At 45.5% G+C, this 23,942-nt stretch overlaps 5 protein-coding genes across 5 annotated transcripts; 3 read left to right on the top strand and 2 right to left on the bottom strand.

Moving 5' to 3' along the window:
* Positions 1-9,732: 9,732 nt before the first annotated feature.
* Positions 9,733-12,507, top strand: F4822DRAFT_437867 (uncharacterized protein; the record flags this gene model as incomplete). Its single annotated transcript, XM_051462455.1, has 2 exons — positions 9,733-10,222; positions 10,283-12,507. 2 exons carry the CDS (start codon positions 9,733-9,735, stop codon positions 12,505-12,507), a joined length of 2,715 nt encoding a protein of 904 aa, XP_051311964.1.
* A 2,292-nt stretch (positions 12,508-14,799) lies between these two features.
* Positions 14,800-16,552, top strand: F4822DRAFT_409191 (uncharacterized protein). Its single transcript, XM_051458640.1, has 2 exons — positions 14,800-15,687; positions 16,039-16,552. The coding sequence occupies exons 1-2, from the start codon at positions 15,526-15,528 to the stop codon at positions 16,309-16,311; spliced, it is 435 nt and encodes a 144-aa protein (XP_051311963.1). The 5' UTR covers positions 14,800-15,525; the 3' UTR covers positions 16,312-16,552.
* Positions 16,553-16,647: 95 nt separating this feature from the next.
* Positions 16,648-18,087, bottom strand: F4822DRAFT_409188 (orotate phosphoribosyltransferase). The gene is made up of 2 exons (XM_051458639.1): positions 17,878-18,087; positions 16,648-17,611 (listed from the first exon to the last, which is right to left on the bottom strand). The coding sequence occupies exon 2, from the start codon at positions 17,534-17,536 to the stop codon at positions 16,856-16,858; it is 681 nt and encodes a 226-aa protein (XP_051311962.1). The 5' UTR covers positions 17,537-17,611; positions 17,878-18,087; the 3' UTR covers positions 16,648-16,855.
* A 46-nt stretch (positions 18,088-18,133) lies between these two features.
* F4822DRAFT_409187 (nucleolar GTP-binding protein) lies at positions 18,134-20,657 on the top strand. The gene is made up of 4 exons (XM_051458638.1): positions 18,134-18,358; positions 18,427-18,958; positions 19,007-20,270; positions 20,330-20,657. The coding sequence occupies exons 1-4, from the start codon at positions 18,229-18,231 to the stop codon at positions 20,369-20,371; spliced, it is 1,968 nt and encodes a 655-aa protein (XP_051311961.1). The 5' UTR covers positions 18,134-18,228; the 3' UTR covers positions 20,372-20,657.
* A 1,456-nt stretch (positions 20,658-22,113) lies between these two features.
* Positions 22,114-23,894, bottom strand: F4822DRAFT_307701 (uncharacterized protein). The gene is made up of 3 exons (XM_051455282.1): positions 23,155-23,894; positions 22,476-22,886; positions 22,114-22,413 (listed from the first exon to the last, which is right to left on the bottom strand). The coding sequence occupies exons 1-3, from the start codon at positions 23,707-23,709 to the stop codon at positions 22,282-22,284; spliced, it is 1,098 nt and encodes a 365-aa protein (XP_051311960.1). The 5' UTR covers positions 23,710-23,894; the 3' UTR covers positions 22,114-22,281.
* Between the last annotated feature and the right edge of the window lie 48 nt (positions 23,895-23,942).

The following is a 23,942-nucleotide window of genomic DNA, read 5'->3' as shown; positions in this document are numbered from 1 at the left end:
TCGGAGCTTATGCGAATGGTAGATGGTGCTATGTTTCTCATCGTTCGTTTTTTTACCCTTTCCGTTTTCCGTGTAGGCATGTAGGTACGAAAAATATGTATGGGGGTCACGATGTCGCCGTCGATGCTTGGAGAAATTGGGAAAATCTATCCCATGCCATGTAGGTATGGTAACGACGGCGGTATCGGCACTTGAAGTAGTGTCTCGTCTTCGACAAGATTACCGCATTTATTGGCAGACTGTGCATAGTCACACGGCGATGAAAACGCGCATGCGGAAGATGGGGGGACAGAGGCCCTTGAATTTGTTATGATAGGATAAGAACTTCGGTGCAAGCTCGGCCAGGGCGGTTGGCGATGATGCAAGAATCATGCTAAGAAAACTTGACCAGGCACCTTCCCACTGACCGCCAAAACTGCAAGAACCAGGAGAGGCAAGTTCAGAGGCCGAGGAAATAAAACAAGCTTGATAAAAAAGCAACCTTCACGCTAATCCAAAAGGAGAAGTAATACCCTTACGCCAGCATCCAGCTTGCATCTCTCCACTTTTATACTTTTCCTTGGCATTCAGTCGGATTGCTGCATCATGTACCACGTAGTAAGACGGATAATTGCAAAGACCCAACCACAATTATACAATTATATCCCACCTTCAAACTGTATCCGGGTACTTCCCGGGCATCGATCCGTATTCGCCAATGTACCTTTACCTCTCACATTTACACACATTCGTTCACGAAACATGTACCAATTGTATTGTATGTATAGATATGCAGCATGTGGTAGGTACCTATTTATGTATATGAATCGATCAATACATACGCAATGGTATGGCAGTTTTTGATAAGGAATTCTCTTTCACATGAGGTAGATAATAAATAACGATAATTATGACGATGATGATGAGAGACTGAATAAGAACTACCAACACACCTAAGTAATGTAAGGTCAGCAGGGCACCCCGATGAATAATCCGATACGACAAAGCCCATTTCGGTATACGTGAGACATAGCGAACAAATACATGTACACTAATAAGTAATTTAAACTTTGTTTTTAATTTCTTCTTAACTTATTTTTTTTCTCCTTGGTAAAATTTGCATTTTGGTGGCTGGCTGCATACTGCCTGCTTACCGAAGGTAAAAAGACGGTGTTGACTTTTTTTTTTTCCTTCTGAGGTTCTCACGGCCCGTTTAAGAAGATTTTTTTTACTTTCGGGAGGTTCTCGTCACTCTTGCGGCTTTACTGGTCTGGCGGATACCCGATTCCGTGCAGGGTCCATCCATGTAGCAGGGAAGCGTATTCTAAATGCCCACCAATGACGTTAGAAAGAATGGTAGTACATACAGGTTAGTACTACGTGAGGTAGCTTTAAGCTAGTACGTACCGCTCTTTTGCTGATGAGCGAGTATAGTACTTCTACCTAGTCAGTATTGATACATCTGCTACTTCTGCCCTTCTGCATAAAACCGTCCGTCTATCAATGACTTTTAATACTGCTACACTGTAAACGACGAGGATAATAGATATTGAACTCCCTCGGATGTCCACGAATGATCGACTGGCAACAAGATCACCTGCACCCAAACGTTACCTCTTGGAGACACAGTTACTTCTCAACAAATCATTATTAATATTATTCTTTTTTATCTCCGTTTATCCTTCTTTATCTTTTACCAAAGTGACGGGTTTGTTGCAAACGGGCGTATTAAAAACACATGAAAATATGAAAATATGGCATGGTACGGCATAGTATGACGTGACGTATGTTGTTCGTTTGCTTCCGTATTAGACATTTAGACATTTGACCATATTAATGAGCGAACAGTAAAAAATATAGTACCGAACAGACTCGAATTCGCGGGAATGTATTGTACGGTATCGTATCATACATGGATGTATGGATGTACAGCATCGTGTACTGCCTGACGTATCGTACGTATCATGTATGTAGGTTGTATGGAATCGACCGTAAGCAATAGGCGAGTTCGTGACACTGGACAGGTAGGAGGCGGGCAGGCTAGTAATTCACGATACTTGATGTTTTACTTGCCTGGTCTGCTACCCACGAGATGCGACTCATAAATCAATAGAAACCCTTCCAACCGTTCATCCCTGTCACGCAATCATCAAACTACTCTTCGATCCTGCACTACTGCGGCAACTTTCCCAACTCGGTCGCCAAGCTGATAAAAGCCCTCATCCAGACTTGTTAATGAGCATTTTAAAAACCTGGAATGCCGGAGAAAGCTGAAATGAAAAATAAACAGGCAGACGGAGACGGTTCCATATCCTATTCGTCATACCTAAAAACACGGGCGAGGCTATGTGCACTATATTGTTCCGTCTCGTCTGATACCATACTGTCTTGACTTCAATATTAACTAATGTACTGTGACTATCTAGGTATGTAAGCCGGTAACGTTTGAGGTTCGTATATATATACACTTGTAGGTGAATGATGCCAGATGACAAAATGCCATGTGGGAGGTGGGACTCCCGTCGTTTAGGGGAAAACTTACGGCATGTTGATGAAGATAAGTCGTTCAAAGATCCATATAAACTATACAACCTTGCTTCATTACATAGTACTTAGTTGACAAGGTTAGAAGTCAGTGTGTTCAGTTTTAGAACCCCTTACCTTGACTCCCCCTCACATTCCCCTCCTCCTAACTCCAGAAACAAAAAAACAGAAACAGAAACGTCGAAGACAAACCCCCGTTGTAGAACGTTCATAGAAGGAATGGAGAACAGACTGGCCCTTTTAAAATGGATCTTGGTGGTTACACAAGCTGGGCCCAGGGACGTCGTGTTGTCTTGATTAATTCGACAGAAAAAGATTCGAAGGGAGGGGGGCGAGGGGGGGCATGTCGCGCATATTTTCAGATCTGCCCACTCTTTGGAGGCTGAAGCTGAGGTGTCCACCCTTTGTTGCACAAAACTAACCCGTAGCAATGGTTGACGAAGGATATGGTGGATAGGATTTTTTGTTATGGGGCCTTCCTGGATGCTGGATGCTGGATGGAGCTTTGAGATTTCCCAGGATCGACTCCAAGGTCCCAACTACGACATCAGATTCCCACGAACTCCACTCTCCTCCTAGCTCTTTTTTTTTTCTGCTGGTTCGCCATGGATAGGAGGTACAGTAGTCAGGTCCTCTCTATCCACTCAGCGCCAGTATTAGCCGATCGCCTCCCAACCTACCTAAGTACGCAGGTATGTTTCCGAACCGTTTGCCCACCGAACGCGACAGCGCAGATGACGACGGGCACTATTATTGCACTAAATAATTGTACGATACCCGATTCAAAAAAACAGATATTATTGCCGCCTACTAAACACTGTGTGAAAATTCTCTTTTCCAATTTGTAATGCAATGATATTATTGATGGCTAATTCCGTATTACATACACAGTTTCTATAAAAAGAAGAAACCAAACGAAGTGTAAAAGTTTCAGCAGGCAGATATTTCTAGATTGTAGACCGAGGGTTGCTGCTGTGCCTTGTTTGTGACAAGTACCAACCGATCTGCCTTCTCCTATAAATGTATTGTGCTCGAGTAACGTAGTAAATGGTAAGGAGAACTCACGGCCCTCTGTTTGAGAAATGACTACGGCCTCCTCGAGGCAGTAAACACAATACAATCCAAACAAACGATATTGAAGCCCTACATTTATGCTGAAGTTCGTGTATTATGTTGAATGACTCTAGTCCACCATAGTTGAGTCTTTGGTTCGGTAATAGGCTAGTAGTTACATCAAACATAACCTTTCACAACCAGCAATGACCTCGGCATATTTGTTCATTGCCTTCTTAAAGTCAAGTTACAATTACCGGCCCTCTTGGCGAGACTAGGGGGGCTCATTCTAGGGTCCAACTAGGAAGCCATAACAGTTTTAGGCCTGTTTCGCTTGACTCGTAGCTCTACAACTTTGGCTTCGCGTATCTGGATCATGAATCGATAGGTACTTTCATGGAATAGGTGCTAGCGTGTATCTATTATATCCTTTGTACCGAATATTCTTAGCTCATAGTTGACAGGTTAATTTTATTCTAAAGAGCCCCTATAACCTATGGGTTTGCTCGAAATTTGGAACAGTGATGCTAATTTGAGGCCATCACTGCCTTATCCATGACAAAATATGTTCTCAGACACTGTCTAGAAACTCATAAGTTTGTACCAGTCCATGGATCAACATTGATGGTTACATCTTAGATCCTAGTCGCGCGTGAGCGAAGCCGAAAAAAGGACTCCACCGCCTCGTCATTCTAGCTAGCGTTCGGCAATGGAAAGCGGTCCAGTAGAGAAGCTTTCTCCCCCTCTCCCAACTGTCTTTGCTCGTAAAGGACCGTGAGAACTAGAAAAGTTCCTATGCTTATGGTTGCAAACTAAGCTGCAGGACGGTGAGCCTGGCACGTTGGCTATACTGCACACAACAGTCCAAATTTAATAAAACTTGTCTAAACAAGTTAGACATGGATTCTAGCTAGAGGCATAATTATCAGCAGCCTGAATGAACTAGGATCTTGGGAAAGGGGACGATGCACTTAGCGCCGCTAAATTGTATAATTTGGTTCGTTTGTTAATAGTCCACCAGTCCTGCTACGTTAGCTATCTACTATATGAACGGCTGCTATCAACACGGCTGGTCTTTTAACAAGCTGGTACCCTATAGGCAAGAGCACGGCCTCTATACGCATCTATGCATCAAAAGTGCGTTCGACGCAATCATGCATTGCAGTTTGAAGCCCAACTCCCTGGGCAGCTTCGCCTGATTCATATGTATTCTTGCCGTATTCTGGTAAAGCCGACCTGAGTCGCGCAATACGGATTTAGCACGGCAAGTTATCTATGTGCCCTGCGTAGTAAATATACTTGCTGCAGCATCCGGGATTGACACGTGAATTGATAACTTTATGGTTGTAGAATCTTTGCCAGGGCGGTCGATATTTTTGCATCTTGGTTCTCATTGATACACGTATTGTATAGGATCATTGACAACAATAGGTAGCTGCAAAATTATTGGTTCGTATTAAAATGCAAAAAGGTCTATAGAATATTCATACGTAAAGAGATAAAACGTTGCTTACCTACCCCCTTTGATATTCGAAATATTCGAATAAAAGTAATGTACTGCTTACGAGTACGGTAGAATGGGGTTCGTCAGGGTGAGTTCTGGTATTCCTAGCCGGGAAAACCGTCCGTCTTCCTTCAATTGGCTACCCCCCATAGACCTCCATTGACGATCACCCAATGGAATAGGTACATAGGGTGTTGGACTAGGCGCATGCGTGACCAACAAATCAGTAACCGCATTGACGGCTGAGTTGAGGCTCGTGTCCAATTGGACTATTACATAGTAGATATACGTACACGTTTCGAATTACGATATTTCATCGTATGATTGTGAGGAACGGTAGACTAATACAGAACGTCGCGGTAGACCATCCAGCGGCCGCAGACGGATGACATGGAGGTTGACGGAGAGTAGTACCTAGTATCGGAATTAACCGTCTGGTCTGGTTCTGGTCTGGGTGGTGTTCCAAGAAAACCGTGCATGGTTTGCGCATACGTAGTAGTACTTAGGGTAGGTGTGTGATTGTAATTACATACCTATTTCGGCCTCATTCTCTCGTTCTCTCGTTCTCATTCTGACAAACACTATGTAAGGATGCATGAATGAACGGATGATGGATGATGGATGTATGGTTGTATGGGAAAGAGAGGTCTATCATGGCAGCACGGATATATGGTACTGCTACGGTAGTAACGTACATAATGGTGTTCACACTTCCATGGTTCGAGGTTCGTGGGTGAATGCCAATAGGGAGGGTTAGATACGACCGGTCCTGGATCCTTGGGAATTACTTATCGGTTGAAAAAAAAAGTGATTTTCGACCATGTGTAGCTGTGCGTAGAAAAATATCAAATCATACAACCATTGGTATACCCAACGCCATGTCCCCACGTAAAGCTACTAGAAGCGTTCTTGAAGTCGACCAGAAACCCGACTATACTATGTATAGCCAAATAGCAAAGAGATATGTGCAACCAACAAATCCCCAAATATCCATTCAAATCCGTATCCATATTTACACGCACTTATACTATATCAGAATACACTCCCCCCCCTTCTTACCTTAGATGCGATGCTGATGCTGCGCGCAGGGGAAGCAAACACGATAGATAGTTGTGTTGTGTGACTTGACTGATTGACTTGTGTGCTGCATCCTTACGCAACACGAGATACCTACTTCTCTTCGTCGTCCATCGACTTTCGCATATGATTATCCCCCCAAGGAGACAACGAGGTCGATCAATGATTAAAATCAAGCAATAATACTAATAATAATTTGAGATAGGTCCTTTTAGGTGTGTGATGTGTGCTTAAGGCGGCAAGAAGAAGCGGTCCTATAAGAATTCGACTTGGACCTTTGGCTGAAAGGGACCAATTGGCCAGACTTCCGAATTCAGAAGCACAGGTACAGCGCGCAGGGCACTGCGTTAGTCGACGATGATTGCGAGGAGGTGAGGAAGTGAGTAATGTATTGAAGTAGGTAAACCCAATTGAGCGCATACCTTCCATCCATGAAAATGTTGAAAGTGGGATGGATGGATGATGGACGATGGATGGAGGGATGTAATGAATGGTAATGGTAAAAAAGTATGGGATGTATAGTTTGTGTGTGTCTGCGCTTTCCTATTATAATGTAATGTATCTCTAGTGTTTTTTTTATGTAGTACGTGCATGTACTGTAGCTGCGTTTATGTAGCTGGATGTAAGGTAAAGTACGGTACGGTAAACTCGCCCGGCTGTAACAGCGTTTCTTCATGTAAACTTTGAAGCTAAAAACACATAAACGTACATGTATATGCGTATGCAAATGTATATGTGCAGGTACCTACCTACATTACTTTATGTATGTACATACACGTCGAGGTCAGGACCATTGATTTGAACATTGAATTGATTCAAGTCAAGACAAAAAAAAAGTCAAGGATCAATCTTTCTCAGTCTCTCCAACTATCCGATGTAGGTACCGACCTACATAAACGTAAGGTAGACGTGCAGCAGTCAATACCTAAGGTACCTGCGCTACGATAGGTGGATACTTGCTGTGACTTGGGATTCTGTAGGTATCCTGCGGTACACATATCCTTCTTACCTACATTCTTCTTGCCTGCCACAAATCATTCGCGTGCCCTGGCTAAGGTCCGTGCGTAAACAAAACGCCAACATTGAACACTTTCTAGCCTATCGGCGGTGTCTAACCTGTTACGGTATTTAAAAAACCCTGGTCGTGTACCACATGCACCCCTACCCTGTTCGAGAGCTACATATGTACCTAGGTACCTAGCTATTATTTGTTAGCTGCATAACCTCATGCTTTAGTCGCATACATTGTGTAGTTCTCTGGCTGTACTTGTACCTCCTCCTTCTTACCTACACATACACACATACCCTGACTGACTTACTCCTGCGTGTCAAGGTCCAAGGTTCCCGACTCGTAACGATTCAACTGATATTCCTAGGAATTGATGAAATGATTTGATCGTTGAATTTCTCTTTTTCCTCTTTCTCTCCTCTCTTCCGCTTCCTAGACTTCTTAGACTTCCAGGTATTTACTTTCCAACCTCTCCCTCGAAGCAAACGAACATTTCTTTTTTTCTCCTTTCCCTCTCTCTCTTCCCTCTACTTCCTCAATTCGACTCGTACATCTTTCTTAGTCCTTACTGACCGAAGACGCCTTGCCGTATTTGATTATAGTGGCATTTTTCTTGTCCATTGACGGGGGGAAATCTTTGCGAATACAATACGCCGTCAGACTGACTCTCTTGACCGCTTGTACCAAGAAAAAAAAAAGATAATAAAAAAGCAGGCAATTCGTGTCCACGTGCAGAGAAACGTTTGAAGAGGGGCGAGTCAATCTGAATTTGGTACTTTGAAGTGGACCTCGGGTTTGATGTGAGTGCCTCTTTCCTTATCCTGTATTTTTTTTATTATTATTTATTATTTTTCCCATGTTTTTTTCCCGCCTTCCCTCACCAATTTTTTTTTTCCTCACTACCCTTATCATTGTTTGACGCGTTCCCCGTACGCACGTCCCCTTCCTTGATCAGGCGGGCAAAAAAAGAAGAATTCGTACCTGCTTAAAAAAAAATATTCTACTGTTGTTGCCACGGTTTAAACAGTAGTGTTTGGACTTTTTTGATTAGCACACAAAAAACGGTGTCAGCTTTCAAGGTACCGCCCCAATTCTTCAAATCTACCCGCCTGCGCAACGCCGCAATCCACTGTTTCCCTTTTTATTTCTAAATTTTCCCTTTTCCCTTTCCCACCAAACCCAAACTTGACACACCCACCCACTTTCAAATTTGACTTGCATTCTGCATGCATCAAAATCTCGACGAGTCACCGTCATCCATTCATCATCAAATAGCATCCACCCGTCCGCCAATTCATTATATCCACCACCCACCACCGATTAAACGGTTCTTTTCGGCACTCAATCTCCACTTTTCCCTTTCAGGCCTGATTTCCATTTTCAATTGTATTTGTACCTGAACCTGGTGCAAGTGCGAAAGAAAAAAAAACAATACTTCCTAGTATATTATCTACAAACTACAAACTACAAACTACAAGCTACCCTTTTAACAAGGTCTAGTAGGCGAGACACGCAAGTTGATTTCTGACAAGGGACTAGTACCTACTTCAGGCGAACCAAAATAATAAAACCGACCGAAACAAAAAGAGATTTTCCTGCTATTTCCTCAAGGGGTTTAAGTTGGTTAGGGGGTAAAATTTCCAACCATTTTTCATTTGATTCCCTAATTGATTTAAGAAGTCGCGACCACCACACCTCTCACCTCGAGGAACGTGGATCCAAATTCTCCACTTTACAAACACCATTTTCGACCCCATCAGTCCCATCTTCTTGCTGCTGGGTTTGGAGCCTCACGAACTACTTCCGTCCACCTGCTCCATTGAATCCCCAATTCTACCCCAAAAACAACGTTCCCCTCATCACCATTTTAATTTTTATTTTTCCCATCCCGCCTTTTGACATCACCAAGTCGAGTCTATCCTTTTCGCGACCGGCCACAATTCAATCACCATTCGCGCTGGCGTCAACATCGACTTATTCAGGTCGGGTAATAGGCGTGGAGGAAAAATTTGGCTTATAGGACCAACGGATCTCGGCCAATTCAATTCCGGCATCGGACGGCTAAGAAAAAAAAAAAACAATCCAACATCCGACGCGTTTCGTTTGCTGTGCCCCTCCACTACGCCGCGCGCATCTATCGTCACCGTTCGCTGCGTTTTTTCTTCTTCGAATTGATCATTCCAACTTTCCTCGACTCCAATTGAGTGTTGTCGAACAAAGGAAATAGAAGAGGGGGAATAATTAGGACAATTGCGGCACTGTATTGAGACCTTAGTATTGCTTCAATTTGAGCAATCTTGGCCTCGTTTACAATCGCCATTTGGACAGCTTCAGTAAGGATATGGACAGTGGCCCTTCACACCAAAACCCGTACTCGTCTCACGGCATAGGCACGTCTGGGTCATCGTATCCTTCGCCAGCAGCAATCTCTCCCAACCAACTTCACCACGCGTCTCTTCAACACACCTTGCCACCTTTACAGCATAACGCCTCTGCTATGCAATCTCTTTACGGTAGTAATCCGCAAACACCAAGGACACCCAATACACCACAGCCTCCAAACGCGATGAGCCAGTACCCGCCCCCTAACTCGGGACCTACGCGTGGTTCTTACGGCATGATGCCTAACCAGTATCAGCCGCAGCAGCAGGGCTATCCCACTACGACCTCCATGATGCCGCAGACTTCTGTCGCAGCCTCTCATCCGCAACCCATTGCGCCCGCCCCTGCGGCGGCGCGACCTCCTGTCCTCCGCCCCATGCCTGCAGGCGGGGTTATGCCACAAACAGGACTCCCTTCCCCCTACAGCGGAAGTCCCATGATGCCACACCAGCAGTCTTTATTGCAGGAAAGCGACCAGCCTACTCATGTGGTTGGCTCCCAAGGACGCCGTGGTATCTTACCCAGCGCTCCAGGAAGGCCTGCAGCCCCTACCGGTAGTGGCGCTTCCAAGAATACAGTAATTCCACAGAAGGACGCAGACGGCAAATTCCCTTGCCCCCACTGTACGAAGACATACTTACACGCGAAGCATCTGAAGCGCCATCTTCTCCGCCGTAAGTACCTGCGATCTGCATAATGATACCCCCACTATGCTAACCATGAATGATTGACAGACACGGGTGACCGCCCTTACATGTGCGTGTTATGCCGTGATACGTTTTCGCGAAGTGACATCTTAAAACGTCATTTCCAAAAGTGCTCGATTCGACGAGGAAACCCCACTGGGGTGAGCCATTTGTCTCATCCCCAAGCGCACGTTAAAAAACAGCAGCAGAATGCTCAAAAGGCTAATGAAGGTGACATGGGTCATATGAATGGCATGGCTAACATGCCAGGTGATAATGTCGTACACCCATTCGGTATGGTCCAGATCCAAGATGGTATGGGAAACATGGCCAACGACCAGAACCAGCTTTCTAGATCGAGTAGCATGAGCCGGATGGACGACAACGGCAATCGGGACCGAAGAAGTATGACCGGCGGTTACAACGGCGACGTCTCGAACTCGATGTCCTCGAACATCAACCCGCAGTTGGCCAACTTTAACATGCCCCCGACTCAGAATGGCATGCCTGCCATGTATGGAGCTTCGGGCTCAAACCAACAATCTGGCCTTGATTGGTCCCAGATGTTTCCACAGTCTGGTGCGCACCATGCCTACGTCAATCAGTTCCCTCCTAATATTGGACAGAATCAGATCGGAACCAAAACCGAGCCTAACCTCTCTTCCGAAAGACCCCAGGGTATACCGGGCGTGGCCCCGAGCGATGTGAACGACCGATCGTTATTTTTCTCGAACTGGGACGCGCAATCCTCGACGCAAGAACGTTACCTTCAGCTTTCCTCACAGATCCTTAGTTTTTACCACCCTCCCGGTTCCGTCACCACGCCCTCGACCGCAAGCCTCAACGAATTCTATTCCCCCGACAATATTAGAGATTTTCTTGATTCTTATATCCATTTTCACGTTCACTTTTCCTTCTTACATATTCCGACCTTCCGTATCATGGATGCTTATACTGGCCTAATTGCTGCTATGTGCTGTGTCGGTGCTTGCTATTCCAACCGTGGCTCGTCGTCTAACGTTCGAGATGTTATGAATTTCTTGAAAATAGCACTCGAGCGCGATTGCGATCTGTTCAGCAGTGGAGTCCAAACTTCCAAGTTCACCAATGGTAACCCAACCAGGTTGGACATTGAACGGTTACAAGCCCTTATTCTGATTTCAGCACTTCTTACTTGGCATGGTACCCCCGTCCAGCGGGAAAGTGCCAGGAGACTTTTCCCTCTGGTGGCGGATATCGCCAGAAAATTCAACCTGCTGCAAGTCAGAAAGGATTCCTACTTATATAGCATTTTCCACCAACACAAGATTCAGTCTCAAGATCTGAACCCTGGTCAATTTGATTGGACAGCATGGATTGAGCAAGAATCACTCATTCGACTCATGGACATGATATACCTTCTCGACGTTGCGCGTGGTCTCTACTTCAATTGCGATCCTCAATTTGATGGGTTTGAACTCCGTATCCCGTTGCCTGCAGATGATGCAGCATGGGAAGCACAGTCCGCAGTTGATTGCGCGCAAGCATTGGGTCTTTACGGACCTGACGCAGCAAGAGCGAAAAACCCAGATGGCTCACAACGCAACAAACAGCCAGAATTGAATCTTACACTCACCGCGCTTTTCCATGGATCGTATCAAATACATCCTGGAAGCACCAATTTGTATGGCAAGTTCATACTGATTCATGCTATAATTGCTCAGATTCGACGTGCACAACTTGAAGGTCGTTTAGCGGCATTGGATGGTTATGGAACTCCTCTTTCGCAAAATGACTGGGTTATTGCGAATGGTTCGGATACGGGAAGTGGCAATGTAAGCGCAAACAACAGTGCAACCGGTACGCCAGTTGCTGGGGTGTCAGCGCAAACATATAAGGCCCTGTGTACTGCTCTTGACAAGTTCAAGTCTTACTGGGACATGGACATGGCGATTCAATTTCCTCCCTCAGTTTCTAATCCTAGGCGGTACGGTTTCTGTCGTGATGGAATTCATTTCTTCTGGCTCGCAAAATACATGCTCAAGAACACAACGGTGGCGGATTTACAAATGGCCCCGGATAATCGATTTCGACAAGTAATTCAATTAATTAAGTCTGTCAAGACGTGGGTGATGACGGACGGGGCATCGAGGGGTGAGGAACTCGGATCTGTGAGCGATATCGACAACGAGTACGGAGTTAATGATCTCACACTGGACATGACGCAATTGTTTAGACCTTTACCGTCGGTTGTGGAATCTCCTGGTATGCCAGCGGTCAAAACGGAAGTTTGAGCAAAGGTGGTGGCTCCTAATTTGTTCAGGATGATGATGACTTTTACATCACAAGCATACGTGGGGCGTTGAGTTTCATGTTTTCCCGATTTTCCTCTTTTACAATTTTTTTTTTCCTCTTTGTGGTCTCAAAAGTTTCGATTCTCCTCTGCATCGGATCGGGTTGACGGCGGCAATTTCTTCTGCATTTCCGGGTTGGTTCGCAAACAATACTAGACTGGCTGAGGCGTCTGCATTTAGACTCGATGATTAGATTCCAGCCAGCCCTTAATGGCAGGTTTACAACCCCTCCTATTGAGAGGCGATATCATGATGAATGTTCACGTCTACAACTCAATCAAACAATCAATCAATTGACCCCGTAACCAAACAATTATGGAGGTGGTCTCGTTTCTTGTGGCACGCATTATTTCATAAAGGAGGAGCATCGAGCAAAGTGCGAAAGGAGGGAGGGTTGAGGAAGAGGGTGGCCGGAGGCAGGATTCATTGAGCATGTTTTTTCTTCCCTTTTTTTTCTTTTCTCTTATATCATTGACGTCGACGTATGAAATAGACCAAACAGAACAGAACAAATAAAGTATATGGTTTCATTGTTGTATGGTATTTGGTGCAGATCACGTGCACTTCTCGTGATTTGACTCCGTAGATATTCTAATCCTGACATTTAGGCCAACGGTGGAATGTTAAATAAAATTCATCGATATCGTTATCAATTGGTTTTCCTACATTTCGGTTATTACGAAAAACGACAGTTGCTTTAGGTGAACTATGTTTAAGCCGTTTCTACCACTATAAATACCGTTATCGTTGCGAAAATGAAGCTTATTCATATACTTTTAAGAAGTTGATTTAATCTTAACTTAACAAACGTTACACAAGCTCAACTTAATTCCGCTGAGCGCTATACTATTATTTTCAACAATGCTAACGCTAAATAACTATCGTGACACAGAACCATTTTTCCACATTGTGGCTTGCTAAAACACGATAAATATCCACAACTTCAAGACAATTTAGGAATTGAGAATTTATAAAGTGGACTATAGGATAGGGCTGGATCGGGGTATAGCAAAATGACCTGTCACATCCACAGGTGTGGACCAGCGTAACCCCCCCTAGTTCGTTCGGTCTAGGATTATGTTTTTTTTTATGCTACGGTGGATCTTGTGTGGATATGTTTATGTTATGCTAAATTCCCAGGTATGTATAGGCGCACGACTGAGATTGTGCAATGCCAATGTCAATGCTTTCCGTTTTTTTCTGTCTACCTTGGGTTAGGCAGATAGAAACTGCAATTAATGTGTCTAGATTAGGAATCATGAGAAGTATATTACTGAAGGGGGTATAAACTCCAATATGCAACTACAGTAGTCCTACTTCGGCTGCTGCAAGTACCGTCAGGTATCTGTACTTCGAGACTACTTGGGGTCTCTTGAAGGGCCTCGAGACGAGATAGGAATGGAATGACGGTCCATTAGCATGAAATAGGCTACGTGGGTTAGGTAGGTAGGCAGGTGTCACGTTGACTGGGGACCGAGATGAGTTGCTAGAATGGACTATCATCATCAGCAGCAGCAGCATCGTCAACAACGCCAGCATTGCTTTGCTAGGTTTGTTACTATTCTTTTTTTCCTTTCTTCCGTTACTTCCCCTAATGCCCAAGGGCCCGCCACGTAGCGCGTAGCGGCTATCCCGAACGGGCTTCCCCCCTAGGCCGCACGAAGCAGATTAGGTTAGGTTAGGTATCTGGTCGAGAGGGTTAGGTAGATACGGGAGATACGTTTTGGGAAATATGTCTACCGACCTCTCGACAGGGGTGTTCTCGAACTTCTCTCTACGTATGTGTCGTTTCTGACTGGATGGGGGCCGGAAGTCAATGCTTGTCTAGCATGTGCGTCTCGTGAAGGGGGCCTGGTTCGTAAATGCAGACGTGTCGTGCTGTCTGAAGCCAAAGAACGAAGATTCGAAACGGAAGGGAACAGGGTAGGTAAGGGTAAGAGGCATGAGGTCCGCATATGCGCGGCGAGATCTCGCCAACTGCCGCCGTCCATCTGTTCGTGCTTGCCATCTCTCGGCGTCTACCATTCATTGACTAACTAGCTGCAGTGTTGTTATTGTCCAGGGGGATCTTAACAACGTGTTATGCTTCTCTCGTGGCTTTTTGCTAGGATCTGTTGGCATTGCTGTTGTTATTGTTGACATTGACATTGATGTCGTTGTTGATGTTGCCGCTATTAGGAAAGAGCTTTTGTACCTGTCGTTGGTGGGATCACGACTAACACGAGGGAGAATGCTTCCCGTTGAAGAAAAAAAACGATGTATGCTACGTCGTGGTAGCTAGGATCCTACGTGGCTAACGTTCGATGATTGTAGTTTGGAATTGCTGGATTTGCTTGCTAAAATCTCCAAGTGACCTTCACAAACTGCATATCCTCTTCTATCTGGCTTGTCTAATCCCCATGCTATTTTTCCTCTTTCTGCCTTCACCCCCAGAGATAGGCATTGCGTGATGGATGTATCCGATTCGACACTGTGAAGCGGCCGTTTGGTTCGGAGCGTCATCATCAGTTCGAAACTCGAACACCTGACCAGTCAGCCAGTCGTTCTCGAACATCTTAGCAGTTTCCAACAACGGTTCTTCCTAGGAGGTGGCGAACTTTCTTGCTTCCCGCCTCTCCACTTCTCACTCGCTCATTTTCACTCATTCAACTGACTGGCCAGGTGTACATACATAGTATGGCATAGACATGGCATGTGCGTATGTACGATATGTAATGTGCATACATACTGTAGGTAGGCAGGTTAAGTACCTAGTCTTCCGCCCGTCTGGCTAGAGATCCGATAGGTCGGGCCGTCCGGGCATCAGTTCAAGCAAGCAACAAATTGTATTTTTTCCATTTTTAATTCCCTTTTTTTATTCTCCCATTTTTTCACCGCTGATTCCAGACACCCCCATCACCATTCCTCTTACTACTACTATTGCCACCGTTGCCCGTCGTTGTCCTGTCGACGGTGGTGATGTGCGGTAGCGCTCTGTTGAGCGCTTCCTCTTCCTCTTCGGTGGGCTTCAACCCGTACCGTGTCTCGACGCGATCGCTCAGCTGCAGCCCAATGAAGCCCCAAGCTAGCATGCCTAGGCCGACGCCTAAGCGGGCACGCGGCGACAGATTGCGGAAGGATCTTTGTTAGGGGAGAGGGGGTTGGTTAGTGAGGTCATTGTTAGTGTGTTTATGCTATTGTTAGGGTAGGCAGGTATTAAGGTCAGTGGCCAACTAGCCAGTGTGAAGACTTGGAAAATATGTATGTATGGATGTATGTATGGATGTATGTAGGTTGTTGGTACGTTAGGGAGTCGGTGACGCCCGAAGGAGAGAAAGAGGAAAGGGACAAGCAGGGAGAGGTGTAAGACGGTGAAAGGTGAGTGGTCACATTTCGCTCTAGTGTCCACGTATGCTGGTAGGTAGGCGACAGATATGTATGTAGGTAGATAATGTAGGCATAATAAGGATGTAAGTTGCCGTTACTACTTACTGTAACAACGACATGCCCGTTCACCCGTATGTGTGCGGTGTGTCGTACTCCTTCCTATTCCTCTTCACCGACCCGATAGTAGCGATTTATCGTGTACGAGAGCGAAGGGAAATCAATGAGCAAAGCCTCCAAGAACGAATCGATAACGTAAGCTGGCGTTGTTGTATGATTTGGCGGCGCAAGGCGGTGAGACTTTTTTTTTTCTCTTTAATTTCCTCTCATTTATTTCCCCCCCTGCTTTCTTTTTTTTTTCTTCTGTATTGTACTGTATAACACGTACGATAAAATGCCAAATAGGCTATTCTTGGATCTCACAGATTATGCGGCGCCTGTATGAAACTTGCTTTGCTAGGCATGCGGTCATTTTGTGATCATGCGACTGAGTTGGTTTTTTTTCATCGTGGCTTGTTTTTTTTTTTTCCTTCGGGATTTGAGAATTTCAAGGTTGTTTGAGGTTGAACAAAAAGACGCCGCTGATTCGTAAGCTGCATTAGAAACTATACCGTATAGGTTAATAAAGGGGGTTGCATGTATCCATGGTTCAATTCTTGGCTAACAGGCATGAGGCTCTTGTCGGTGAGTAACATGATGTGATGTATCCTAGGCAAGTAATATTATAATATGGAATATTATTTTATTTAATTTTGCTTTTTATTTTATTTCTAAATTTTCCGATTTGATTTTAATACCGTAGCATTTTGGATATTCCTTCTCTATTTTTGTACTCCCCAACCTGCAGGAAATCCGCCGTGTCCTATTATTCCGACTACCCTCCTATATAACCATCCTAAAGTAACGCCTCGCCACCGGATGACGTTCAGTCGCTAGCTCCGTACTTCGTCCGGTACTCCTCGATCTTTGCGATATCGCCGTCCGAGATGACCCCCTTCATGCCGTCAATGATATCATCGAGTTTTATAATCGGTACGACCGGGATTTGATATTCCTTTCGTAGTTGACCAATGGCGCTTGTTTTTCCATCGCCGTCCGGCAACGTCTCCTGACGGTCCAATGCGACGATAATTCCAACCACTGTACCCCCAGCCGCGCGGATCATGTCAATCGCTTGACGCTTAGCAGTACCGGCAGATACGACATCATCGATGATCAAGACGCGCTTGCCCTTGAGAGGAGAACCGACAATTGTGCCGCCCTCGCCATGATCCTTCGCCTCCTTGCGGTCAAAGCTATAAGCTGCGTTACGGTAACGCTCACGGTCTAGCTTGATTAAGGCGTAGAATGTGGCGGCAGCTAGAGGGATACCTTTGTAGGCAGGTCCGAATAGTACATCGAAACCATCCGCCAATTCTGGACTAGAGGCAATGGTTTGGGCGTATGCGTCCATAATGGGCTCATGTAGAGCTCCGGTATAGAAATCGCCAGCATTGAAGAAGTATGGCGAGATACGTTTCGACTTGAGTTCGAATGATCCGAACCGTAGGGCGCCACCCGCTGCGGCGGCCTTGAGAAAGTCTTTCTTATACTCCGGGAGACTCATGGTTAAGAGTACACTGATATTAATTCCTATGGGTATCTAATGAACACTCTGGTCAAGGTCCGAACTTGCGGGATTCTAAGTAGAACTTGTCAGTTACCGTGATTCCTCAATTCTCATACATTTTATTTTATGTGACAAAAAGAGGAATTGGATTGAAGTTAAATAGGTATCCAAAATAACTCATCAAGGTCATAAATTCAATTACGCCCGTTTTAAAACTCCGTGGCGGGGTAAGTACAAGATCTGTAGATGAAGTTTCGGATGGGAATTGGAATTGGTGCTTAAGTTTGAAAAGTTCAAATCCAAGCACAATTTTGAATGTTATGAGATTTCACACTCACATTAATGAACTGCCACAAATATTTTAATTTTTAGATTTGGATTCTTGAGTTAAATCGAATTGAATATCTACAAAGTTCATGAGCATCGTTCCTGTCTCGTAGCTATTTGCTTTTTCCCCCTACTATGAATTAGCGCAGAGCCTGCTATCGACGATTAGATAGTGATATCGATAAGATTTTTTCTGCGCCAAGATTTCGTAAAGTGGAACCGATTCCCACCGTCCCTCCACTTCGCCTCTTTTTCGATAAAATCGATAAAAAAAAAAATTGAACAGTCCAAATAACAGGACCCTGTTTAACACCAACCAATACTTTTAATAGTCATCATCGTCGCATTTCCTGTCGCCCAAGATGAAGACTACTTGGAAGGATATCCCACCAGTTCCTACGTCGCAGGAGTTCCTCGACATTGTTTTGTCCAGAACTCAGCGACGATTGCCCACACAAATCCGATCGGGATTCAAGATCAGCCGTATCAGAGGTGAGTCTCATAAATCATGGCGCACAAGCACAATGCATTTGCGATCACATATTAACTTGTCGCGACAGGATTCTATACCCGAAAAGTCAAATTTACACAAGAAACCTTTTCCGAAAAATTCGCCCAAATCCTCGAGAGTTTCCCCCGACTTCAAGATATCCACCCGTTCCATAAGGATCTTCTAAATACCCTCTACGATGCCGACCATTTCAAAATCGCTCTGGGCCATCTCTCCACGGCCAAGCACCTAATCGAGACCATATCGCGAGATTATGTGCGCCTACTTAAATATGCCCAGAGTCTGTTCCAGTGCAAGCAGCTCAAGAGGGCCGCCCTCGGTCGAATGGCTACAATCACCAAGCGATTGAAGGATCCCCTTCTATATCTCGACCAAGTCCGACAACATCTTGGTCGTCTCCCCTCAATCGATCCTACTACCCGAACTCTATTGATTTGCGGATACCCCAATGTTGGCAAGTCGAGTTTCTTGAAGAGCGTTACCCGAGCCGATGTCGATGTTCAGCCATACGCTTTCACTACGAAGAGCTTATTCGTTGGTCATTTCGATTACAAATACCTCCGATTCCAGGCTATTGATACGTAAGTAGAGATGATACCTCTTTTCTAGGATAAGCTAACATGAAGTAGCCCTGGTATTTTAGATCACCCTCTAGAAGAAATGAACACAATCGAAATGCAGTCTATTACAGCTATTGCTCATTTAAGATCCGCCATTCTTTACTTTATGGATCTTTCCGAGCAATGTGGTTACTCAGTTGCCGCGCAAATGCAATTGTTTAAGTCAATCAAGCCATTATTCTCCAATAAGCTAGTTTTCATCGTCATCAACAAGATCGACATCTTAAGGCCCGAGGAGCTAGACGCAAAGACTGGTGGTGAACTCCAGGCGTTGGTTTCGTCCGGGGAAGTGGAACTACTCCAACTCTCCTGCAACACCCAAGAGGGCGTTCAGGAGGTAAAGAATGCTGCTTGTGAGCGACTACTCGCCGACAGAGTTGCCCAGAAGTTAAAGGCTGGTACATCAAGCAGTGGTACTGTTGGTGGCAGATTAGCAGATGTGATGACGAGAATTCACGTGGCCCAGCCTATGGGTGGTGCTACACAAGAAACCTATATCCCTGAAGCCGTGAGATTAATGAAGAAATACGACAAGGATGACCCCGAACGTCGCAGGTTGGCCCGCGATGTCGAGGCCGAGAACGGTGGCGCTGGTGTGTACAACGTCGACTTGAAAGCCGACTACATTCTTGCGAACCCCGAATGGAAGCACGATAGGATACCGGAGATCTTCGATGGAAAGAATGTGTACGATTACATTGATCCTGATATCGATGCTAAGCTTCAAGCCCTAGAGGAAGAGGAAGAGAGACTTGAGGCTGAGGGTTACTACGACTCGGATGAGGAGATAGATGATGCGGAAGAGGCAGATATTCGGGTGAAGGCGGAGATCATCCGAGAGAAGCAAGCGCTGATCCGCAATGAGGCGAGAATGCGCAAAGTCAAGAACCGCGCGGCCCTCCCCCGCAAGGCTATCAAGAAGCCCCTATCTCGACTTGAAAATGCGCTTGATGAGATGGGTGTCGACACACAAGATCTACATCTTAGAGCCAGATCCCAAACTGTTACCCGTGGTCGTTCTCTTACTAGAAGCCGTCTTGGTACTGAAGATTCCAACGCTATGGATATCGACGAAACGCCAAGAGAAAGACTACGCTCCAAGAGCAGAGCAAGAAGCCAGCCGGCTACCAACAGACGAGAAGACGGTGTTCAAGATGAGTTAGCTAGAACGAAGGCTGAAAGAGTGGCTAAGCTTGGCCAGAGGAAGATGAACCGTATGGCTAGACAGGGAGAGGCAGATCGACATATTGGTGCTTCGTTGCCTAAGCATCTGGTAAGTTTTCCTATACTTCTAATGTTTGCCGTATTATCACATGCTAACATTAAGCACAGTTTGCTGGTAAACGAACTATGGGCAAGGCTTCTCACCGTTAAGCCACACGAATTTTACACGTATTTATTCTCTCACCGTATGACTTCATTGACGACGGCATGCTAGGTTGCTTTTTGGCGTTCAGGCTGGAAGTAGGACAGTGATTAGGTAGACGTCCCACGTGAATATAACTATTTCGGTCACTTAACCGAATATCAAGAACATGTTTGCTTCGCTCCTACGCGTGCCACGCCCCCTGAGCTTCATGGTATACAACTACCTAACTATGTATCTAACATAGGGTAGCTGCTGTTCTATAAATATTCATAAATATATTTTTGATAAAAAGTTAGTCGTACTAGCTATTTCCGTACGTCAAACGCCACCCCCCTTTATTTCATATGCCACAGCCGTTCCACGTCGCTTACACAACCGAGGTAAGGGGAAGAAAAGTAAAGGCACGATGAAACCTATACGTCGTGTTCAATAGTTCATTATTGATATATCATATGTTTGCTTATATCTATGCATATCTCGCGTCCTACAACATCTCGTCCGCCACTCGTAGGATACGTAAACGTAACGGTAGCATGGTCAAAATACCAAAAACAAGTTAACACGATTAGGTGGCTGGGTGCTATACAAGCTAGTAAATATCCCATCAGTGAGAGCTACGTGACCAAGTAAGCATACCGCGAGCTTATGGCTTCTTCCCCGAAGTAAGGGATGCAGCGGGAACGCAAGGGAGACCGCACATCTACATATATCCCATAACTCATATCCAATAAACCCCATGTATCAACGACCTATATCACGGCCAAGTACGCGAACACTGCATAAAACATTCTCATCACCATCCTCACCATCCTTATTTTTCTTTTCAAATCATCAGCTGAAGTAGCTTCGGCTTAAACACAAGTCCAGGGTGGCATATCAAGAAAAAATAACCCTAGAAAAATAAAAAAAGACTAAATACTACCTACTTCGATAGTTTTTTTCTTCTTCGTACCTATACATATGTCTACATCTTATTATCTCGCAGATACATCCCCCATTCGTAGGTGTTTTCCTATACGCCACATCAAACATATAACCCCATACGTATACATCCTCCCCCATTATCGATTCACCTAACCACCCCGGATTACTCTTTTGGGCAACTTTTCCCGTCTCGTCTCCCTTTCCTCGCGGTGCTTATCCGAGAAACAAGACAAATGTGACGGATGTAAGTGGGATATGCTATGCGTAAGCGGGAGATCATCAAAGCCAGTAAGCCAAACCCAGCCAGCCATCTATTTTATCTCGGCTAGTCTTCTTCCCCCTTCGGAAGAGTGAAATAGGTAAAAGGATATACCAATTTCCGGTATCCGATACTCATTTACTTATCCGTAAGCACACCGGCGAACACGGATAGATGAGTGGTGGAAAAACAACGAATATTACGCAACGCAACGCACTATCTAGCAAGTCTATCAAGCCAGACCGGGCCATATGTGTCTATCTGCTGGTCTACCTCATGTGTAAATCATCTCCCTTGCCTGCTTACCAGCTTCTATACATCCGAGATATGCTAGGCCATCTTTTTTCCTTATGCGATATGAATGAGGGGAGTCGTAATATCAAATCTAGCGCATGATCATCCGTCGTCATAAAGCCCGCCATCCGCCGTGAACGAAGCCGATTTCATACGTAAATGCCGAATGAAGAAATCAAATGCCCAGCCATTACCCTTCCTCGTGATTGGGTATCAGAAAACTCGCAAATTCGCAAACTGTTGCATGCTTATCCCGCGCGCACGTGCAGATGCTAAGAAATAATCTCTCGATCTCGTCTCACCTTCCTTATCATCCTCGTCCATTTTCCACGTGAACAATTGCCACGTCAGACCACCAAATCTCCCGTCAAATCTGAAAAAAGAATAGGTATTCCCCATCAACCGAGAACGCCGGATGCCTTATATGAGGCAAAGAGATTATCGTCGAGACGAGTACGGAGGGATATCGGCGGTTTTGACCACCATATCATTCCAACCACCGCCACCGAATTGAGCTTTGCTCTGACCTTGGTTCTTGAATCCGAATTTCTCGTAGAAATCGACCAAATACTAATATAAAGATGCTAGATTAATTACAAGTTAGAAAACGGTATGGAGCATCAAGTACTTACATCCTGGCAGATGAGCGCTACGCGCTCAGCCATATCGGCGTGTTGGATCTGCTGGAGATAGGCTTTCATGATCAACTTTCCTAGATGACAACCATGCAACTTCGGGTGTACTGCAAGTGAATGTAGACAGATTGTCTGTCCGGCATCTTGGTGGCCTAGGTCAGTGTTGTTCCGCTTCTTGGTACGGAAGTCGCGAGGATAATCCATCGCCGCGTCAGTTACAACCGCGCCATAGGATCTCGTTGATACGATATGCGCTACAAGGACACTTCGAGCGCCATTGTCACGACTCGTCTCAACTGGGTGCGCTGTTGCAAACGTGGAAATCTCGAAATCTCCGGCCTTGTCGGGAACGATAGTGCAGAAAAGTCCGAGACATAACTCCGGGCAAACGGATAAGCGATATTCGAACTAAATGTGAATCAGCAGCCTTTTTACTTGATATAAATATAGCACATAGTCAGGTATAGGTAAAGGAATAAGAGATGTTATGCTGTAGTAATATATGCGTCGGAAGCCGTTATGATAACCAACACGAAATAATTTGCGAATGACACCGAACTGATGTGGCTTTAATGCTTAAATGAAAAGTATCTCCAGAGAGAGCCATGCAGAAATAGATACGTAGGAATATGTATCGAAAAAAAGGAAGTACGTATGAAAATCAAAATAAACATACCTTCTCCCTCGTACACCGATGCTCCGGATTCGCAAACGCCGCATCCTCAAGCGCAACACAGCTCTCGAGATCCGACACCGTCAAAGGGCGCACATTAGGGTGGAACGGGAACGGCAGAATCTCATGAACACGAGCAAACTTCGGATCACCGCGAGCTCCCGCATTACTCTGATGTCGTCGACCGTAATTACTCCGCACCTCAACCTCGTCATCGGACATATCCTCAGAATCATCCACCGCGTTCTCCATCGGCAGGGTAATCTGTTTAGCCGCCGCAATCGCAGCCTCGAACGCCGATCGCGAACCCCGGCGATCTTTCGATGTCGATGAAGAATCCTCATCCCGCGGTCGCATGACACCTCCTATTTGCTCCCGCCCCACGCCGCTAATAGCCTGCCACCAAGTAGGTCGACGGAGCTCATCCTCGTCCTCCTCGGCATCGGTGCCGGAGGCGGAGCCCGGGGAGAAACTAACAGGAGGGGTACGGCTTCGCCCAGCTCCACCACCACCACCACTAGGACTTCCCTTGCCGGGTCTGACGGGGAGTTCCGACATGGTACCTAGCCTACCGTAGGTGAGCAATCGAATATGCACGCAATTGTGTCACCGGTACTTGTCTGCCCGTATGCCTTCTGATTGGCTAAACTCGCCCGGGGTGGTAAGGTCGCACAAAGAGGAATTACCTGGTAACTATGTACTGGTATTGACGGGAGAGGGAAATGAACGGCACAGGGTAGTATCGGAGAAGTCAGGCGCAAGCGCGGGGTGCAGCAGCAGCGAGAACGAAC

The sequence above is a fragment of the Hypoxylon trugodes genome (genome assembly GCF_022578975.1).
Source record: "Hypoxylon trugodes strain CBS 135444 unplaced genomic scaffold F4822scaffold_7, whole genome shotgun sequence".
In the NCBI taxonomy this organism is placed as follows: domain Eukaryota; kingdom Fungi; phylum Ascomycota; class Sordariomycetes; order Xylariales; family Hypoxylaceae; genus Hypoxylon; species Hypoxylon trugodes.
This window is presented reverse-complemented; position numbering and strand designations above follow the sequence as displayed.

What these genes read in the sequence shown, in the direction of transcription:
- F4822DRAFT_307701 (XM_051455282.1), bottom strand. Translation starts at nt 23,709, where the DNA reads ATGTCGGAACTCCCCGTCAGACCCGGCAAGGGAAGTCCTAGTGGTGGT. An exon ending in ATCGGTGTACGAGGGAGAAG is followed by an intron (nt 22,887 to 23,154) that starts GTATGTTTATTT and finishes ATTCACATTTAG; the next exon opens with TTCGAATATCGCTTATCCGT. An exon ending in TAGCGCTCATCTGCCAGGAT is followed by an intron (nt 22,414 to 22,475) that starts GTAAGTACTTGA and finishes TCTTTATATTAG; the next exon opens with TATTTGGTCGATTTCTACGA.
- F4822DRAFT_409188 (XM_051458639.1), bottom strand. Translation starts at nt 17,536, where the DNA reads ATGAGTCTCCCGGAGTATAAGAAAGACTTTCTCAAGGCCGCCGCAGCG.
- F4822DRAFT_409191 (XM_051458640.1), top strand. Translation starts at nt 15,526, where the DNA reads ATGTGCGGTAGCGCTCTGTTGAGCGCTTCCTCTTCCTCTTCGGTGGGC. An exon ending in GCGACAGATTGCGGAAGGAT is followed by an intron (nt 15,688 to 16,038) that starts CTTTGTTAGGGG and finishes GTTACTACTTAC; the next exon opens with TGTAACAACGACATGCCCGT.
- F4822DRAFT_409187 (XM_051458638.1), top strand. Translation starts at nt 18,229, where the DNA reads ATGAAGACTACTTGGAAGGATATCCCACCAGTTCCTACGTCGCAGGAG. An exon ending in CAAGATCAGCCGTATCAGAG is followed by an intron (nt 18,359 to 18,426) that starts GTGAGTCTCATA and finishes TTGTCGCGACAG; the next exon opens with GATTCTATACCCGAAAAGTC. An exon ending in CTTCGTTGCCTAAGCATCTG is followed by an intron (nt 20,271 to 20,329) that starts GTAAGTTTTCCT and finishes CATTAAGCACAG; the next exon opens with TTTGCTGGTAAACGAACTAT.